General features: G+C 42.7%; 2 protein-coding genes and 1 non-coding gene across 4 annotated transcripts; 1 reads left to right on the plus strand and 2 right to left on the minus strand.

Annotated features, from left to right (window-relative positions):
• Positions 1-1,568: 1,568 nt before the first annotated feature.
• On the plus strand, positions 1,569-3,726 carry LOC100176622 (3-oxo-5-alpha-steroid 4-dehydrogenase 1-like). The gene is made up of 5 exons (XM_002120977.5): positions 1,569-2,100; positions 2,426-2,570; positions 2,730-2,899; positions 3,077-3,332; positions 3,596-3,726. The coding sequence occupies exons 1-5, from the start codon at positions 1,962-1,964 to the stop codon at positions 3,660-3,662; spliced, it is 777 nt and encodes a 258-aa protein (XP_002121013.1). The 5' UTR covers positions 1,569-1,961; the 3' UTR covers positions 3,663-3,726.
• A 1,108-nt stretch (positions 3,727-4,834) lies between these two features.
• On the minus strand, positions 4,835-20,510 carry su(h) (suppressor of hairless homolog). Of its 2 annotated transcripts, none has more exon segments than NM_001032578.1 (11): positions 4,835-5,847; positions 5,926-6,111; positions 6,741-6,896; positions 7,208-7,336; positions 8,312-8,436; positions 9,244-9,381; positions 9,621-9,798; positions 12,086-12,251; positions 12,663-12,758; positions 12,826-12,864; positions 20,227-20,510. In NM_001032578.1, coding segments are annotated over 11 exon segments (1,665 nt in total). In that variant the 5' UTR covers positions 20,361-20,510; the 3' UTR covers positions 4,835-5,529.
• Positions 7,913-7,963, minus strand: mir4136 (microRNA 4136). The gene has a single exon (NR_034532.1). It is a non-coding gene; the product is annotated as a microRNA 4136 (primary transcript).
• Positions 20,511-21,590: the final 1,080 nt, after the last annotated feature.

Genomic DNA, 21,590 nt, shown 5'->3' on the forward strand with positions numbered 1-21,590 from the left:
TACCAAGTAGACTTATTTCCATTATCCAAAAATCCAAATTTGGCTAAAACAGGGGCACTCCCAATCACAAGTAGAAGTATAGTTTTACTTTTTAGAAACGAAAATCGCGACTACTAAACAAACATATTTAAAAAGAAGAACTTAACCTATATATATAATGCAGTAACGACTAAATAAAATATCCATCAAAAAATCAATAAGAAATGTGTGTATTTACGTCAAAATTCCTACGGTAACAACGTTTTAAAAATATATTAAAAAGTCGGTATCGGGAAATATATTGCAAGTTACAGTTACGAGCATTTTGTTACTTTGCGAAACTGAAGTGCGGTCCAAAAAGTCCCAATGCAAGCTGATGGTATCAGCATAATAGATAAATGTATTTATAAACCGTAACCATACTACTTTAAAGTCAAGGATAACAGTTAATAAACCAGTTCCAGTTTCTTAAGTAGGTAAAAGGTCGTTATCAGGATTTTTTGACGCTTTTTTTCGCGAGCTTATTGCATATGGGGTGTTTGTAAAATGGTACGTTGGTAAAGGACGTATAAAAGTGTTTTAAAAGAACATATCTGAATAAAAAAATTATCATGAGATTCGAAACAATGTAGAACATTATACTGGTTGACTGTTCTTCGAGCAAAGATTTACTATTTATAATTTGTCCAAATTTCACTCAATGCATGAAGATTGAGTAGGGTGGGGAAAGATGGGACACCATTAGCACATAATATTCAAATATCCGGATCGTGTTTTAAACAATTAATAACGGTCCATGAAGTCGTAAAGGATATGGTTCCACAGTTTTTTGTTTATCACTAAATGAGAGAGAAAATAGAGATAAAGGTGTTTCATCTCCCCCCCCTAACTGTATATTAAACGGTTGTGCTGAGTAACGAGTAACAGCAGACGTAACGTTTTTTTGTAACGTGATATCGCTGGTCGTTGTTTGTCGAATAAACTTATAGTTGTCGACCTAACGTTCTTGAGCCATTCGTTGTACTGGAATCAGATCATGTCGAGCGAGGTACAGGGTTTGGGGCACGTAATGGTGGCCACAGTTTAGAATTTGAACATCAGGTGGGGTGAAGCGACCTGCACCGCACTTCTGCCCATAAATTTTAGCGGGAAAAACCCCAAACATAAACACTAGCCTTGAATTACACACACACTGCTAATTTCCATTACGTATGTATTATGATTTAGGGTGTGGTAACGAATCACAAATGAATTTAAAGTTCTTGGAACAAATACCATATACACTGCTGTTTAAACAAAAATAGTCTGGACGCACGCCTCGTAAATAAAGTAGACAGTTCTAAAATATAGACTCGCCGTTACACGCAATTAAACGTACCTTGTTTTAGTTGGTTGGATGCGCTCTTTGATTCAGTATCAGCTTGTACAAACTCGAGAGCCCGTATTTTGTAAATGAATAACAGATCGTATTAAAGTTTTAAATAATTCAAATATATAAAGGGTTTTTATACGTTATATATAGATTTATTGGGGTAAATTTCTATCGTTAGAAATCACACAAAGACATTTTACAAACGTAAATAGTTATTATGTGCCTGTAAACAAACGCAGTTCCAGCTAATCGAAGTTATTTACAAGAAATTCTTTATCAAATTCGTGTTATACGCAGCAGGTTCAACAAACTTTACTTTGTGACGTAACCGTTGGTGCTGCGCTAAAGTTAACCAGAAGCATCAGACGCTTCAGCAATGATTACTTTTATGACTGACTTGCGCCCTTACGGTTGTTCGTGTACGGCGTTTTGCAAACGCAAGCTGCAAGTACACGTTTAGTTTAATGAGTGAGGATCAGTCCGTTAAGCGAATTGTTAAAGCAAGGAAAGACAGTAGAAGTGGTGTTTTAAGTTGCCTAGTATAGGCCTTTATATCAATACTTGGTAATATAGGGCTCACTTAACATCTTAGAATTCAGTTTATTAAAACATGTTTGAGCTTGAAACTGACTTGAGAATTATTAAATGGATGTCAGGCTCTATCTTTATGGCGGGGATTTTGTCGTTGGCAGCATATCAAGTTGGCGTGCCGTCTGGTTATGGCAAACACACGAAGAAGTCGAAATTCAGTAAGCTGAACAACATCGTCAACTGTCAATGTTTGATTATGCTTTAAGTAGACATATACCCGATCTCACACACTACAGTAAGACAGTATAGTAGAGCGGGAAAAGACGAGGCACCTTCAGAACATGATCGTGTTTTAAACAACTAACAACGGTCTATGGAACTTAGAATGTGCTTTGTTTACTACCAAATAGAAGAAGAATAAAAATAAAAAGGTGTACCATCTTACACCACCCTACTATACCTATGATGCATTCCAAACCTTTGAAACACTGTTTATTGTACTCCTGTGTAATCTTTATAAAAGTCTATATTTTTACTTTACAGCTGTTGACGCCCGACTAGCTTGGGTAATACAGGAATGTCCTTCATTCTTTCTACCAGTGTTGGTAACCTACAGTGTTGGCGTTGAAAACATCAATTTCTCCAATCTCTTAATCATCAGCGCCTTCGCCTTCCATTATTTCCAGAGGCAAGTCGCCGGTTTGTAACTGGATTCAGTAATTACCGCCTGCACGTCAAATTTTACAGTGGCGTTGATTTAAACACGCGGCGGGTCTTCATTTATACTGTTGTTGTTTCCATGAACGGTGTACATGTACCGTTGAATATTGAACGATATGTGTTACAGGTCGTTCATCTACCCAATGTTGATGAATCGAATGAGCACTCCCCTACCTCTCCGCATCGTCTTTATGAGTTTTACCTTTACATTTATTAATGGGTACGCAATATCAAAGTATGAAGCCGCACACGTATCATTACCGGAAAACTGGATTAATTCTTTCCAGTTCTTGACAGGTAACTAACGTATCTCAATTGTTTTAATGGTTTGGATTGTTCCTAAACCTGAATACAAAAAAGTATAGGTTTTAAAAATTTCTCATACTTAGAAATGTAACATTATTTTTTAATAATAAAACTTAATACTTGAGTAATATTTTTTATTCAGTTACTAAAAATCATAATTACAAACAGGCATGCTTATGTGGGCGTCTGGACTTCTCATTAATATTCACAGCGATCATGTTTTGAGAAACCTTCGAAAACCGAACGAAGTTGGTTATAAGATTCCGCGAGGTGGCGCCTTTGAGTACGTATCAGGAGCGAACTTCAGCGGAGAGATTTTTGAATGGTTTGGTCTTCTAATCGCCTCTAATTTCCACTTTCCTTTGATTTGCTTCTCTCTTTCAACATCTCTGACGATTGGAACAAGAGCTCTTTTCCATCACAAGTAAGAAGTCTAAGTCAGTATCCATATATTCATGACTTCTAAGTTGGCTTTTGTGGAAATTCAGTTACATTTATATAGCACAAGAAGCAAGCGTGGACTCTATTATTGTTTGATTGTAAGGCGAGCGCTGTATAAACCACCGTGGTTCTGGTGCATAAGTAAAAAAATAATGCGGTACAAAACTCTTAAACGACATATAAAAAATGTTAGATATACAACTATTTTAACTGCATGCTTCGTATTTTGCTAATTCATTATTTTAGGTTCTATTTAAGCAAGTTCGAAGATTACCCGAAGAACCGAAAGGCAGTCATTCCATTTGTTCTTTGAATAAATTGACAACATAATAACCAACCCGGCGGTTCTACTGTGAATAAAATATTTATAAATTCAACCCCTGGCGATATACTAACGCGGCACATCTATATAATGCATTGGTTTTAGTCGTAACGTTGGTCGTAACTATATATGTATAGTAGGGTGGGGGAAGATGGGACACCTTTAGCACGTATTATCCAAATATCCCGATCGTGTTTTAAACAATTAACAACGGTCTATGAGAGTTGTAGGGACACTGTTTTATAATTCTTTGAAAAATCTTTGTTTACTACCAAATTGGTCGAGAATATAGAATGAATAGGTGTCCCATCTTCCCCCACCCTACTATATATTGTTCCTTAGTATTGTAATGCGTAATACATAAATTATGAATGAGTACTTGAAAGATTTAAATATACTTGTGACTAATTATATGCGTATATAATTCAGTAAACGTAAGCGTATTCAACTTTAATATAGTAACACCTTAATTGATTTAGATATATACCGTAGTTGCGTAAAACGGAACTTGCTTCCGCGAAAAATACCGATAGAAAATACTTTGTCATTACGTAAGCTAGTTATTTATAATAAAGTACGGTCGGGGAAGACGGGACACCTTTACCACATAATATCCAAATATCCTAATCGTGTTTTAGACAATTAACAACGGTCTATGGGAGTCGTGAGAATACAGTTTTATAATTCTTTTAACGTTCTTATTTCTCACCAAATGTGACGACAAAATAGAATGAAAAAGTCTCCCATCTTCCCCTTTACTATATAGTAGGGTAGGGGAAGACGGGGCACGTTTAGTACACATAATATTCAAATTTTTAGTCAGCTGTTGCATCCTGTGTTGGTATAGTTAAGACAAACGTGTGTAATATTGAAATCATAATATCCAAATCTTGTTGATTTAAACAATAACAACGGTCTATGCTCTATGGGAATTATGAAAATACGGTTTATTATTCTTAAATGTTCTTTGTTTACTACCAATTGAAGCGAAAAATCCCATCTTCCCCCTCCCTAGCATAAGTCGTCTATAATTTGGCAATCATCCCACTGCCTATCTTAATCAAGTGATCAGATCAGGTGAACTTTGGGGAAGCTACACTGTCTTAAAAAAACAAACTCTCTTGCGATTTGCTTTGATTATCCAGCAAGTGCAGCGACCACCGGGTTGTAGAATTGATTGGTTTATTGTTGGACGTCGCACTGCCGATTAGCTCAAGCTAGTATATAAATAAGCGTCTGTAAAATTGACACATTTTAAAAATATTGAAATCGGAAAGTGGTATAAGACAAGAAGAAAGAAATAAGAACTAAAATGTTGAACTGGTGGTCTCGACTTCCCGGCTTGCTACGTCACGAGAGGAGAAGAATTTCGCATCGCTGAATTTCGAGCGAGGTAGGAGGGTGGGGTGTATTTTGTGGCCCAAGCTGGTAAAGGCGGCGATTTATTGAAGAAAAACAGCAACCAGGCAAGCTAGCCACGCTTTAACATAAAGGCCTCGTGTTCCAAGCTACAAAAAAGATTCCCAGGAGACAGAATACGATTAAAAGTCCTTGCGTCTTGCGCGGCACGGTGTTACAATTGAGGTAAAAAGAGCCCATTTTGCACGTTAACAGTAAACGAAGTAACTCTGGTCGAGTAAACTGTAGCAGGACGGTAATAGTTTCGACAGTTATGTATGGTCATGTAAATTACTCGCAGTTTATTCGTCGTGTTTTCGTGGTTTGGATGTATTCACGTGGACGGTTGCACCAGGGATGTACCTTGCTTTATTCCATGGCTGGCGTCGCTCCTCGCTCGGCAGCTCGCCAGCGCATATCATTACACGTTTTCTGTGACGTCACAGAAGGGTGAGTGACGTCACGATGCAGTACGAAGCATGTTCGCACCGTTCATGGTGGCGGCCGCTTCAGGGGCGACAGGTCTCCCGTGTACATCGAGCGCGGGCCGTTTTATTGGCATGATCGGATCGCCGCGATCCGACTCGTTTCCGCGACCACTGTCGTCCTCAGACCCGGATACTGGAGTCGGGGGCATGGATGCTGACGGCCTCTTACTACCGTGCAGTATGTTGAGAGCTGCGGGACAGTGTTGCCTGGGTCCAGGCTCAGGGGTAAATGTGAATGTGAGGTTGGTGGGGTAGATCACTCCGTCGTTTCGCACAAGATTGATGGGAACCTGGGTACGGAGAAATCAAGTTTAAACAACCGCCTATCAAAAACCATATAACCTAAAACACAACTGAAACACACGAACCTGTACAGATTCCTTAACCCACTTCCAGCCTTCCCGGAAAGCAGAGATGTCGGGCACCACACATAACAGACCTTCCGCACACCGAAACATCGTGTCGGCCTCGATTTCACCGAACCACACCTTCAAGTTGGAAGTGAAACATTCACCATTCACCTCTAGCATGGCCACGTCTCCTCCGCCGTTTAACTGTATATTAAAAATGCTGTTAGCCAAAGTGTTGTATGCAAATTCAAGGAATTAAACGTGTTTTAGACGTCATTGCGGATTACGCCTTTCCCACGGAAAATAACCCAGAATTCTGCGGCAGGCTGTGGGTAGCTTTGCGCGTAAGGGAAATCGTATTACCTTCCGGTCAATGCGAGGCATCAGGCTTTAATCTCGTAATAACAATTGAGGAAATCGTTTTTTGCGTGGAACACTATGAAATTCGGAATGTCTCAGCGTGCCACGCCGTGGGAAGCGCCGTGTCAACACTTCTCACGAGCGAGTCTTTCTGCGAGAGGTCGGTGAGGCTGGCGAGTCGTTCCGTTGCAAAGGCAGGCGACCGCAAACGTGCAGTATTCAGATGGTTACAAGACTTTCGACAGCTGACGCTAATTGCAAGTTTGGCTTTGAGTGCGAGCAGCGGTTGGCAGCGCGAGTGCTGGCACGTTGTATTTTTATAAACGTGCTGCAACTAAAGCGAAGGTGGTTTAATTCATTTAAAGAGCTACAAGCTCTGTGAATGCGAGAATAACACAAATACATAAACCAACATCGCATAAAATCGGCAAGACAAGTGCCACATAAGAGGCATGCTGTAGGTTTGCACGTACCTGGAGGCTATGTACATTCGGTACAGGTGTTACTGGGTCAGCTGTTGGTCCCATACCATCACAAAAGGTGTACTCCGCTTTATCAGTTGATATGATGGTCCATGAAGCACCATCGTTGATCATTTCTTTGTTTGTTTCTTTTGGACACGGGGTTGCCTGAAATAAACAAAACAGTTTAATAGGGGCGTAAAATTACTTATAGTTAAATCGCCATGGGGGGTAAAAAATAAGGGAAAAAATGACGGATTACAGATTGAAACGGTGAGTACTGTACTTCCTACGTACATGCATGGCAGTAAACAGTAGGATATTTATTGGTGTGACAGGAGTAGAATATAATAACATTATTCAAACAACGGGCACGGGTTCGTAATATATAAAGGATGTGGTTTCTAATCTTTCGGGAAATTGGTTCCGGGAATTGTGAGAGTGTTTTTGTAATATCCGTGCTTGGTAATCATCTATACCTGGAATTGAATGATTCGTTCTTGGGAGAGGCAAAGGTACATCCGTTCTGTGTCTTTTAGGTAGAAGGCGCACTTGTGTAGTTGTGATACTGGGTCGTCCGCGTCAAGAATCGCTGTTTGCTTGTCCACCTGCGGCGGTAAAGAGCAGTGTAAGTTTGAAGAGACTAAACCGCGCGGTTTGAATGGTGGTAAATAATACTGAGTAGGTGGAAACGCGAAAAATAAAGAAACTTGAACGGGACTACACGAAGGTTTAACGTTACCACAAAAAGCGGGGGCGACAAAATTTGTTGATCGCGGTTTTTAAGAAATAAGGGGCCGATTCTGACAAACCACATTTTATTTGCTATACGACCACAAGTAATGCGCTTATATGCTGTCGACCCAGCAACGCTCAATACGTAGAGGTTCATGGCAAAAGGAAAACAAACATATGTCACTGATGCATCGTATTCCCGTGGGATGAATGGAACAACAACATGAAACGTTGTTATGGCCGCGGTTGGCGACGGACAGCAGTTCAACGTCATTGTTTAAGGTCTGAATCGAACCATTGATTTTAAGCCTAAGCGGTTTTCATGCGGTCGGGGTAATTTATTATGATGATTGAGATGTTTATATCAATTTGCATACTATTTGTTAACGTTGCCTCGCAAATGGTGGAGCTGTTATGGAGTCTGGTAGTGCAAAGTATGTTGCATGAACTAAACATCGTATACTTCAGTCGTGATGTTGAACTATGTTATGCAATGTTTAGTTCATACAACATTTAAAGTCAAATTTGCAACAACCTTTTCTAGGCATGTACGTTTAACATGGAAGTTTCAGTTATACACAAGTTTCGCTCGTAAATGGGTTTTACGGTGTGAATAATGCAATCAGCAACAAAAATACGGAAACATCGGGCGCGCACGAGGTGTTAGGAGATGCCGTAACTTTTATATTACCGAGAAACCGGGACGAAGAGGTAATACGTGTGGGTAGTTAACAGTTACCACAATCTTAAAGAGTAGTCAGGGCATAAAAGATACGAACCGCACTCGTAACTTTAAGTGTACGTGTTTGTAAAAAGTTCGGCCATCGTGTAGAAGTATTTTGACTCACCTTTCGTATTATAAGCCTCGGCAGCGCCATTCCAGTGTTCGAACAAACGAGTTTTACGGTTTGTCCGTAATGTATGTAGCCGTCCACTACTGAAAACTCTTCGGATTCTGACTCGTCGTCGTCCACTATATTAAATGGGAATTCGAATTAATGAAACGTCGCCCAATAGAGTCGTGGGCATAAAACAAGCAGTGCCACCAATGTAGTGACCGAACCGTGGGAGACTGCATTCTGCCCAACACTGTCCGCTTTTATATTGTGATGGGCGGAAACATGTTTGTTAAAATGCAAAGCACGGTTCAAGGTTAACGACGCGCAACGGGACATCGTTTTCTTGCCATCAGGTTTCATGTTTCGAACAAAGCGACCACGTAACGACCTTAAATGCTAGGGTAGCTATCTGAAGAGATGAAATTGCCGGGTCGGCGGCTAGATATGCGGACTGGAGTTACAGCGAAATGAAAACTCGGCTAGGAGTTGCTTTTACGACCCGTGCTTTATTAAAGCGCCAACGCGGGGCGGGAAATCCGCAATTGAATGTTGGTCGGTCAAATATTGAATATTTGGGATTGTTCAACTGTGCTAACTAAGACCAGGGCGAGGGACGGCTGTGGGAAAGTGATTATTTCCCATGCTATGCACTGATTTCGTTGCTGGACAACCGACATGTGATGCGTTGTCAAGCATGAGTGGAAGTGGTGATGATGGCTTAATACGGTTTTATGAACCAAGGAGACAATGCTGGTTAATATATTGTTTTATAGCTAGGAAAGAAATTGGAAATAAAGAACGCTCTTGCGGTACCGACCATTACATAACCCAAAGCTAATAATTTGATTAGGATGACATTGCTAGCAATAAACACACGCTACAGGCACCGACAGCAAAAAAACACCAAACCGAACGTTATGTTATAAGATATGTTTGCTTACATAAGTGAATGGCGAAGCACCCCCACTGAATTGAGCTGGCATGAAAGTTTCCTTTCTCAACGTGCAGGTACCTTGTGCTCACTGTCTGTGAGCGGAGTCGGTTGAAAAGCGCTACTTTGGTGCCGGATGCTATGCAAACTGTGGTAAAGAGATTTAGTGAGCATGGTTCGGTGGGTATAGCTGATATGCGTGAAAAGGTTATACCTCAACAGAAACAGTATACAGAATATCACTTCGAGTTTGTTATGATTTACAGTCATTAAACTGTGACCGTTTTGTAATATGATACTTTATACAGAGATCAGTTGACTCTAATACATCTTAAACACCACAACTAGAAATTATCCTTAAGGAATGAAAATGTTATTTTTACTCACGGTCTGCGTTTTTTAGTGATTGTTTTTTCTTGGATGGCTTGCTGATGACTTTTATCCTCTTGCTGCTGAACTGGCCAACATCTGCTCCTCCGCCTCCGAAAAACATCTTTACGTTGAGCATGAAATGCTTCCTTTTATCTGTATCCGATATGTACAATGTCTTGGCCGTGCAGAAGTTCTAATGGAAAAGTTTTTTGTTTATATAAAAATCAAGTACACTAGCAAACAAATGGCGATTGCGTGCTGTGTTTAACAGTTGTTATGCGCAGAATAAATATAGAAAACGGCAGAGCCAGGTGTGGCCGAACCGCAGCTTATTCTGGTTATACACATAGCTTATGGTACAGGACTCGTAAAAACGACTTCGTCTATTTTTGCCAAAGTATGTAATATATGTATAAGCGTTACGGCTTGGGAATTTGTGGTCATATTCCAAAGGATTTATGTTCAAGTTTACGACTGTTTTAGTTTAAAGCAATCTTTAATATGATGTTCCCACGCTCACATCTGTGTAATTCATAAAATTGAATGAGTGTGGGAGTACATTTGTGTTTTTGTGCCAAAATTACGAGTTGCGTAAAATTTAATAGGTCTTTTGAAACCGCAGAACCGAAACTTGGAAATTACTGAAAAATTCGTTGTTAATGAGTCACAGCGTACAAGTGAAGCTTGGGGTGATACGAAGTAAATATGATCCAAACACATCGTGTATTACGTTATGGTGCGACAATAGATTTTGGGGTAATTAGAAAGCAAGGTATTGAGTTTTTTTCGGTTAATATTCTGACCTTTGGTGGGATATTTTACACTGAAAGTGTCAGCGATTTTATTTGGCGATTATGGAAGCTTGATAGAGTGGAAAATGCGTCAGTTTACGATGGCGGTGAAAGTGGCACGGTTTGGTGGTAGCTTGAATTTCATCATTGGAATGTAGCAATATATCTGTTGTTGTGGTGGGGGGTGAAGAGCGTACGCTGCTCGGTTATGACAAGAGGGATCTGTTTTGCTGCCTTTGGTGGTTTGAAACAAGCATTTGGCACGCGCGTGCACTAAGACCGTGCCGCGATTAAGATCAAACCGCGAAATACTTGCTGGAGACAGAAATTGCTGCCTTGGTCACTGTATGTTGAGCGCAACATCCACGGTGCATGCGTGGAACCAAAGACATCGCAATTGAACGGATTAGAGAGCTGTGGGTAATAATAATAGCTGGCTTGTTTTACAACGGTTGGTTTTATTCCACGAATGGATAGCAGTTTGCAACCGACTCAGTCTAAGCCAGTTATTACTCTATGTTTCCATATTTCTAGTCGCATACCGCTGTTCCGACTATACTTATCACAACTTTGGTGGTCGCCACCTATGCGTTTACAAGTAATAGCGAACTGCACGAGTTTGAAAAATGCAATCGAAAAAAATGACGTATTGGAAGAACTGTTCATACTATGTTTGAAGTTAAGCGTTCACGTCACTAAAGTTGCTACAAAAAGTTAAAAACATGACTGTTTCCCGTACACTGACTGACGGTTCAGCATGTTTGCTCAGCGAACACGGGAAATAGCAGGCGTTGCGTTTATTGCCAATGAAATATGCGGTCGTCTGGAAGAAACAGGTGAATTAACAATTTATGAGTCTGGTTCGGGAATGTAAGCAAACGGAACAGTTCTCACGGTTTGATAAGTGGATGGATGATTCTGATGGTGTTGTATGTGGTAGAGGTTTGGGAATGAATATTCTATCTGTGGATTTGTACGATATTGCCCGGAGCGACAGACTCGCATTGCGGCGCACTTCTGTTGTCGTTCTATTGCCAGAGGTCATTTATGTTTATAAATAAAACTTGCAAGTGTAGTCTTGTTGGGGAGACCGCACGTCAAGTGAGATTAACCTTCGTCGCCTGTTCTTGGAAAACCGTAGCTGCGTCCGCCGAACTGGACACGCGCTAGTTTTTCCTTGGCGTGACTGCTTTTGCAAGGGCGTGCCGCTTGCCACGGGGAAGCGACAACCCCGCGGGCGCGGATGCCTGTACAGTGGTAAACAAACAAGCGTGATGGTGATTAGGAATGAATAGATGTGAGGTCGTAGAAGCGCCGGTGTAGTATCCACGTTATAAAACGAAGGCGATAAGTGCAGCGTATGATAAACAAAACGTGACACGCGCCAGGAACACACGCGACACACAGCAGCGTGTCGAATTGATTGCAACACAAAGTAAAAACAACGAAGTGAACGCGAGTGAGGAACCATCAGATATGGTCGCTTTAATAATGCCAAACAAACGCATCGACCAACGAGAGGTCACGAATGTACAAATCATGGCGAGCTACCTTTCCAGAGAGTAAACACATGTAAACCACACTGCCAAATAATAAAAGTATTTTAAACAGTAATAAATGCCAACTAGTTCCTGCGGTTTCTCCTAAGAAATAAGCACGGAACACAGAAATACTCGAAACACCCCTAACCTTTCCGTCCAGATGAAGTTGCTGCATCTCTTGCTCGCTACTTCCGATCCCGATGAAAGCGTGCAACTGTCCTGCCTCCGAGGATCCCTCCTCCTCTTCAAGGATCTGCTGCTTCCTCTTCCATCCGTTGCCTAGCAGGTACATACATGGTGGTGGGCAGAAGAAACTGCAGGAAGGAAGATTTTGATTATATTAGGGTGGGAGAAGATGGGACAACTTTAACACATATAATCCAAATATGTGGATCGTGTTTTAAACATTTACTAACGGTCTATGGGAGTCGTATAAGGATACAGTTTTGTAATTCTTTGAACTGTTTTTGTTTACTACATACAGGACCAGAAAACTAGAATGAAAAGATGTCATATCTTCCCCCACCCTACTATATATTGATTTACATTAACAGCAATTACATATGCACTATGCACAATATGAATTTCAACGTGCAAAGTTAAAATGTTTAAAAAACTGTTACAAAAAGCTAAACGAGGAGTTGGTCATGTAACGACACAAAGTAACAAAGTAACAGTTTACGTTACAAGATCGATTAAATTAAAAGTATACAAATTACAAATACCGTTTTTCGTTTCCGTATGATTTCTGCGCAACTTTTGCGTGAAGCACAATCAGGGTTTGGTCGTTTGGATCTTTTAAATATCGTCGCATCGCATCCCTGTGATAGAAGTCAATGATAAATTACATGAAATTCAGGCATCGATTAAGTATTGTTGTTTACCAACCTTGTCAATTTTTTCGGCGGATATTTTTCTCGGAGCGACCTGAAACAGAAAGGAAAATGTTCAAGAGGAGATATGTGAGAAACGCCGGCAAACAATAAAGGGGTTATGATTGTGGCTGTTATGGTAGTGAGAAGCGGAACGAAAACAACGGGGAAGTCGGCACCACACTTTAGCGTTCGTCACTGACCCGGTAAGGGTAAGATCGAAAGATATTCGAAGCCCTTCAAAACTAAACCCGAAAACCGATGTTGTAATCTCTCACGGTTACAGCGACCTGACGATCGGTTTGCGCCGTTGTGGCAGCCAGAGGCTTTTAGAACGGGACAGGCAACGTTTATGCCTTAACGTTGGCGGCTGTGTGTGTGGTACTGGGGTCACACCCGAGAGGTGATTTCGGTCTGTGAACACGACGTGCCGCGGAAAGTATAAACTATACACACTGTCAACAACGCCAGGAACGTAGGCTCTCTTACGAAACAGACCCAACAATTGATTTAAGGCGCACTACGAAATTGTTGTGGTACTGTACATGTTATTATTAATAGGAGGGAACGGGTGGGGGATTTTATCATAAACCTATATTGACGTGTACCGAGGAAGATAGTTTTGAATTCCACACCGATAGGAAAACGTCTTAATAAGGCGACTCCCGTATATTGTGACCGCACTTTCGATCTGTCTACCACGCTTTCTGGATTTAATAGGCGAATCAGGTTGCTTGGGTTGGCAGTACAGATCCACTTCGAAGAATGCGGCGCGGTAGCTCGATAAGAAGATGCTGATTACGCAAGTAGAATGAGTGGCACTCCTTTTGTTTGCTGCAGACTTGCGCGGCCTTGAATTGACCCTTATTGGAAAGCATTGGAAACCAAGTATCGGATATTCGGTGAGGCCTCTGGCAACCAACAGCGCACTACCTGCTGCTGATTGCACAGTGTACGAATACACACATGCCGGTAAGGCTCCCCACCGCAATATATCGACCATAACGGCGCGGAAAGGGAAGTGAGTGGCGGGGATTTGAAACGGAGGCCCTTGAAGCCGTCGGGCACGCGCCTGAAAGTTGAAATAAAGCGGCGGAGCTATTAAGTGGGAAAACTGTTGGCAAAAACAAACGCGCGGCTGATTCGAACCAGAGTTGGCAGAGGCAGTCACTTTCCGCTCCGCCAGGCAGCAAGAATGCAACGGGGACGAAAAGGGAACGTGCCGTGGATGTATCGCGTCATTCCTTATCTGTGCAGTCGATCGCTCACAAGCGCATTACGCCGCCGCCTGACATCGGTCGCGCTTCGCATCAACCCCCTAATCTGAGTTGTTCGGGGGCAAAACGCAATAAGCCGGGCCAAGATTACAGGGGCCCCGCTTTTCCACGGGACTCGGGTTCTTTCCTAAACCCGACTCTTTCCGGGATTAGATTTAAGAATGCAGGCAATTTCGGTCGTGAAAGCGAAACGCTGTTTCTTTTTGATCCACCCCAACCCCATAAACAGCGTCTTGGGGTCGCATGGGGCTGCGCACGGACGGGGCGTCCCTCAAAACTAAAAAATAATGAGGTTGCGCACGAGCAAGGGAAAATCTAAGGAACGCGTCTTCGTCTTAACTATTGTGTACTATAGGAAACCAAGAATCCGATTGGCCGCGGTTTTACAAACAAAAGCCTCAATTTTATAAACTGCTCCTGGGAATGGGTGTGTGGCGTTAAGAGTTATGAGATGCAAAGAACGACCACTACCTTAACATAAATAACCCAAGTCCTAGACTCGCTTAGTAGTTTGTAGTTGTGACTAATTACAGAGAGAGGCCAAAGAGCTTGACATGCGACGGCAATTAGGCAAAAAACTGCTCGTTCGAACGCGCCAATTACACAGCGCCGCATAACCCCAAATGAAAAAAACAAACGGGCCCGGCCGCTCATTTATATGGAAGCGTAAATTATTTACTGAGGGTGGATTTCGGTGTAGGGTTAAAAAATCGGAGGAAGTCAGAACAAAAGCCGACGGCTCGAGTTATTACATAATTGGATTGGCCAATACCATGACGGAGTAGGTACAGGTCTGTTTATATGAAGCTAAGAACAAGGCGGTTACTGTTCGGCGCACCTGCGTAGCTTGTGGTGGCAGTTACTCTTGACGTTCGGGACTTAAGTGCTTGATATGTTGACGAAAAGAGGCGTCTGAGATTTAACACCACGGTGTGGAAAACAAAATACAAGCGAAAAAATGGATGGTTCTTACGTGTTGGTGGTGGGAAGTTCGCACCAGGTGTGATTACTCAATCACCGTGTAGCATATGGGGAAGAAAAACGAAGGTCTTGAATAAACAAAAGAAAGGGTGACGCATAGCTGCGGATTAGGCGATCCGTCAATACAACACTCGCACCCCTTCGCAAATTTAACACCCCGGGAATAGCACGGGCTTCGCGGGCCGAGCGCTGCGACGTTGAGAGAAGCAAGAAGGACCTAGGCGGTTTTCTATATAGGCTGCATGGTTCGCAGCAGTACAACTTCAAAAAGAGGTGCCGCCGCTCACCGCTAATGCCTGTTTACGCGCTGGTATAAAGTGACGCAAAGCTAAAAGCAGAGCTCCATATTTGAAATTGTTCGGAGGCGATGGGTTTCGAGCGGAACGACACCGGATAGGGGAGAATCAGCGAAACTTTGATGATTAGCCCCGATTGATATGCGCGCGGTAAGTTTAGCTGCGGACGTGGGAAGAGTTTCGTGGGACAAAAATCGCCAACAATACCAAAGTTCCTAAATGCGGTTTCCCACCAACGCACCGTACGCAGTGACGTTGCTACATGCCGGTCATAGTAAATACCTAACCTTGTATTCAAGGAAATCTCATATATCGTAATGTGTAAGAAGAATGTGAGAAACGCCATGAACGAACAGAAAAGACGTCAGAAACAAATAAAAAGGCTGGGTGACGGGAAACATATAGGCCCGGTACATGAACGACATTTAAAAGTCTGTGCAATATGCGTTATTCGACATGGGCGGTACAATATTTACTATTCATAAAAATCGGGAACTACGTGTTTCAGGTTCAATGTACGTGGGAATCGTTTCTATGACGTCAAGTCGTTTGAACTGTAGCTGAGTGCGAAAATATTTTAAAGCTTGCCAACAATTCAAAAGTAGACCGGCGGCAAACGGCCGAACATGCAGCGAAACGCGTTACACTTTATATGTAAAGCTATTTTGCGGTTGTAATCACAGCTAATAAGCCAGCTTAGCTTTGCGGTGTAAGTGCTTCGTGCCACGGATGCGAAATTGCCGAAGCATCGAGAATGCAAGATAATTGAACCGAACGTGCTGTGGTCCACTGTAGGGCGTGTACGGGCTTGCTTGGAGCGCGACATTTTATTTTTGGCAGTTTTCACCGAAGACAGTTGGCAAGGCGCTGATGACTTATGCTGACGAAGTTCAACAAGCGCTACTCGGCCAAAGTCAAACGAGCGCGAACACGCAGTGCGTGCAAAATGCACAGGTTTTGATGGCAATAGGAACCGCGTGCCGCTTCCGTTGTATCATTTCCGCCACCAAGACTGGTGCTGTGTCAAAACACAACAGCTACCGGAGTGAGAATGGTGAAAATGTGATGGAGTTAGCAGCTGAACACACAAGCGCCAGCCCTTGAGGGGTTAATCGGCAGTATGGTCGCGGGTTTTGTGGAGCGGGTGGGAAAACCGTCAACTCAAGATCTAATCTCGTCAAATAAAATACTCCACGTTGGTCAGCAGCTGCGCTCGGTGGTTCATAAGCAGACTGCGCGTATTTATCACTTAACCTGTTCGAATTCCAAGTGTACCATTGGTGAAACACAACAACGACGCGAACAAAATGCTCATGAGACCGGGAGTTAAGTGCTTGGGATCGGGTGTCGCTTGAAAAAGCACATTACGAAGGCCGAATTTATGTTTTTTAATTGGCGATTTTGTAATGTTCGGACCACCCCTGGTATTTGGCCCGGCATCAAAGGCTGAATCACGTATTGGAAACATGACACGGGTGGAACGCGGAGGAAAACCGCGTTATGGCAGTCGCAATTTAAAATACAATTTGGATCGAGCACGGTCGGTTCACTTATCCAATGGCATTGACAGATGAGGTGCCTGGTGTTGGGTGAAAAAACGCGGTGAGATTGTCGCAGCGTTTACTGACAACACGCCACTCTAACTGCGGAAATGCCGATCCTGTCTGCTCGTCAAAGCAGCTTCCCCGTAGTTATTTCTGTAGGCGACCCAGTGCACTGGGGCGTTATAACAGCAGTGGTGTTCTTGCATTATATCAATTGCAAGTGTCCTGGTATTCGACAAGCGTCTGTTTCGTTGGAAAGCAACCTAGAGCCGATGGCTTCGGTTTCCGGACAGGCTTGTTATTAAACAAATTAAGTCATTCTCTGATTGCGGAGGTCGTGTAAGTGCGATACCGAACGGTCAAGGGCATGCACGTGGCCGACCCCACCCACACAGCGCCGTGGTCGAAATGTGGAATCGGAATGCAAGTTTCCTGACAAGCAGGCGAAAACTGTTGCCATTTCAGAAAAGCGTTTATAGGATTCGAAGCGCTATTTAAAGATGTCGCGTGAAAGCGTTCCGCTTCTGAATGGTTCCCATAGTCGGAACATTCAAGTATCTTCCCATAGCGTCGGTGGCAATCAATTCACAATAGCCGGTTAGTTATGCCGGGATCGCGCTCAATCGGCCGCGATAAGTGGCCAGCTCGGCTCACATGAACCCACATCCAAGTAGCGAACACGTACAATCGCAGCTGGTAAAGATACCAGCAGCAGCGAACAAAGGACGAGGTTTCGACTCGCATCTGTTCGCGACCTAGGAAGTTAGCTATAACAAACTTCCATTGTGCGGCCGCGTCCCGGTGACAAGCTCCGCTTTGAAAGGTGAGTTGCTTGGTACGTGAGAAGCGCCGTTCAATGACTGACATTCCGCGGCCGCGGTGAAAAGGCCAGGCTGAATTGAAAGTGCACGCAGTCGATTTGCGTGGATTTGTTGCCGACGCGAGTCACCTTCCGGTCGAGCTTAGTGTACGATGTGAACTGAAATCGGACGCCGCGTCGACGATCGTGCGAAAGCTCACCTGGCGTGGGAACGCCCGGGCGGTCGGTTACTCTCGGAAGACACTGGACTGGCCTATCCTTATCAGCCTTCGCCAGTCACTCTGACGTAAATGCCGGCAGTAAGCAAAAAGCGGGCCCCTGGGTTCGTGTGTGGCACGTTGAGTATCACACGGTGATAAGGCAGGCTGGTAAACGCGGACCGAACGAACAGCGTGCGAAAACATGGGTGAACCCAATGGGAACTAAGCGTTTTTGGCCAGACAGCACAACCGGCCGTCCGGTAATGATTTTATTGCCGGGTTTAGCTGTGGTCATTTTCGTGCTATAAAAAGATCAAATTGCAGCTCGTGATTTTGGGTGATAAGGTCACCGGATATAATGGCCAGTACTAAAACTTGAATGGGTAGTGGGACGTTTTCGAAACGGAATCTTATGTGCTTGCTGACAGCCATCGAAAGGACATATTATTAAATATTAACGAATTTACGAGAAGCTACTACTCGCTGACAATCAGTGTAAAAAGCGGTCGCAGATACGGAAAAAGTATAACGTCTATGGTTTACTCCCTTGCACCACACTAGAACCTTATACTAAAAACAGGGGGTAAAATACGTTGAATGGAAGAGCGTATGAGGAAAGTGAACGAAGCGTTACCTGAAGTGAGTAAGTATTTCTCCCCGGGGCAATGAATTGTGCTTCGTATCATTGTTCTGCGAGAAGATAGAAGCGAAACACAAGACCCTCTCGCAGTAATGAGGCCTCGCTCGTGCAAATAAATACAAGAGGAAGATCGGCGGCGCTTAGCAACCGCACACACACACGGGCTACGTACCGATTTCAAAAGAAAACATTCTAGAAAGGGAAGCAAAGTGCCGCGGGTAGCCCAGATTCCAAGCGCAACGCTCTTTCTTTCTTTCTCTTGCGGATTGCTCTTGGCACAACTGCTGCACATACGAGCAACCGCACACACGCGCGCACGACTTTGTATAAGCGAAGAGAGACAAAGCGAGGAGTAACGCGCTTTTCCTAGCCGCAGCGACAATTCAAACGCTGTGAAGCGGACAAAAAAGAGAGTGCGTGAAAAGCTCCGATTCCCACAGGCCTTCTCCGCGCAGGAGAGCTAATAATAGCGGGCGCACAAACATTGCGACTGCAGCCTCTCGGTGGGAAAACTGTTCTCTTTTTTCCCACGATGCGATCCCGCGCTATTATTTCCCACCATAGGATAGGCTCTAGCGGCGCACAGATAGAATTCAATTTGAACAATCACCCAATTCGTGACTTATGGGCCGAGTAATATTTCACAGAACAGTAATACAGTGGTACGTTTTAAACCGACACAAAATTTAAATGTAGAAATAAGATAATACGATCGGAAGTTTAACGCTAACTACTTTGACTACCACATATCCTAAAACTGGTTTATACTTTATGTGGACTTTCCTACCGCACTGTACAGCATTGAATTGGTCGACAGCTAAGAGTTTAATTGGTGATTATACAGAAATACTTCCTGTTCATAATTACTCAGTTTTTGTGTTGTGGTCGGATTAAGGAGCTTGGATAATGTGGCGCCGCCGTCGCGTTCCGCGTAATTGATATAAATACAGGCAACTAACAAAACTAGACCTTCGGAAACACACAGTTAACGAGCGGACGGCGAGGGCACGGTTTGTTTAATGTGTTCACGGAATGGTCCACTTACGGTCGTTAATCTGGGGAAGAGATCGAGCGTCATAAGCGCCATCTGTTACAACATAAACTACAACGGCCGCGTGCAACGGGCGATGTTAATTGGCGCATTCATCGCTCGCGATTAAGCAGTTTACGGGGCGTTCTTATTGACTCGGGGCGATTTAGAAACAACTAAATGAGCAGGGGTAGGCGATTTGGATGTTAGCCTGTATTGCGACTCGTTATCTCATCCAGTCAGGCGGGGCATAATAAGAAACACCATATTAGCGTTGAAACGGTGGACTTGCAAAGCGTGGGAAAAACGGTAGCTTCTCACGGTTGCATGGCATGAAAAAAGAGATTTTCTGATAATAACTGGCCATTTAAAGCAATTTCCTTTGTGCAAAATAGCAGTCAATAATAATAACTGACATCAATTATAGAGATTAATGGAAGGTAATAATGCAAATGGTCTTACTAAACCATGGGAAACCACAAACAAAGCTTATTACAGATTTAAAATAACCACTCTAATGTATTGCATTTGCTACTACAGCAAACAAAATCAAACAATAATGACAAAGGTAAAAAAGTAATTATATTAAACACATTTTACCCAAACAAAATACAAAAGTTTTTACATACCTAAATGAAGCAATGGCAGATTCTGTTACAGATAATCCACCATTAACATCCCTACTGGATGTAGCAGCAGCATCTTCTCTATGCTGATGACTCTGAACTTGGCCATGAGCTGGTAGGTGGTGGGGGTGATACATCACAAATCTAGTTATCCAAATCTTGTTCTTTTAAAGTTTCGACAGGCAAACATATGGTGACCAAAGTTTTCTGCTTGATCAAAGAGTTCCAGCAAAAAATTTGAATTTACCAGTCCTTTAGATCCAACAAAATGTTACAACAAACAGTTTATGATATCTGCAACAATTTAACACTTAAATTTCTAAAATAAAATATGCATTACATGTAAAATGGGTTGCTCTAAATTCATGGTACATTAACTTCAGTCAGTTATAAAACCAGAAACCAAGTCTACATGAAGTGTTGTTTGCTTCGTCAATGCTGCAAAGTGGAATGTTCAAGGCAATCTTTCACCATCACCACTTACATCTCTCAACACAGCCATGAACACGAAATCTGATACCTCTTGACTTTCACACATGCAAATACCAGCTTTAAGCATGCTAGACTGACTTCTAACAGAACCTGATTGACTCCTACTTTTACGACACTGTACCAATACACATTGGTATTACAAAACCAATACTGTTAAGCGCTACTAAACAATCAAACCAAAGTAATATTTGTTAATAACTGCCTTTCACGTTGCCTCGTAACGACAAAGCTGGCCAGACACCTCTCTGTTCTGTGCTGCTAACAGAATGTCGAGCCTCGTCGGTCCACTGGCGTGTGAACAAAAGAAAAAAGATCTTTCTACTACGCGCTGTCGCCAAAAAAACTAACGTTCTAGTGCCGACAGCGTGTGTTTGTTTTGAGTAATTAGTTCGCTGCCCCATCCAGCGTGCTGAGTTCTTCGTCAAAAGACATATTTTTTAAACTCAGTTTCATCTGTATAATATCATACAACTGTGTTTACGACAACAAAGATTGATATATGTTTTGCTGTAACGGTGTTACCTGAGCTTAGCGTACATAAATTTAATCCATACGACGTTCATATATGCGACATACAGCTTAGTTTTCCCTACAGTGTGGACATCGGGTAGTGGTACTACAAAAGCAGCTGTTCTTCATTTTTTATGTCATAACGTTGCTATAACCTAATATTTACTGCCGAATTTTTAAGTGGCACCGATAAAATGTTTCGTAACTATAACATCATAAGGATGTACTATCGTCTCACAATACTTTATTATTACGACACAAAACTTTCATAATACACATTACTATGTTGATAAGACAATAACATTACATTCTAATTTTTCCGTTGGGTATATTATATAGAAGCCCAGCGGCCGTGCCTAACCTTT

This window comes from Ciona intestinalis, chromosome 2 (genome assembly GCF_000224145.3).
Source record: "Ciona intestinalis chromosome 2, KH, whole genome shotgun sequence".
Taxonomy (NCBI): domain Eukaryota; kingdom Metazoa; phylum Chordata; class Ascidiacea; order Phlebobranchia; family Cionidae; genus Ciona; species Ciona intestinalis.

Excerpts from the sequence above, each read along its gene's own strand:
- LOC100176622 (XM_002120977.5), top strand. The coding sequence starts at position 1,962 with ATGTTTGAGCTTGAAACTGACTTGAGAATTATTAAATGGATGTCAGGC. Across the intron at positions 2,900-3,076 it reads TTCTTTCCAGTTCTTGACAG|GCATGCTTATGTGGGCGTCT; the intron begins GTAACTAACGTA and ends AATTACAAACAG. Across the intron at positions 3,333-3,595 it reads AGAGCTCTTTTCCATCACAA|GTTCTATTTAAGCAAGTTCG; the intron begins GTAAGAAGTCTA and ends TCATTATTTTAG.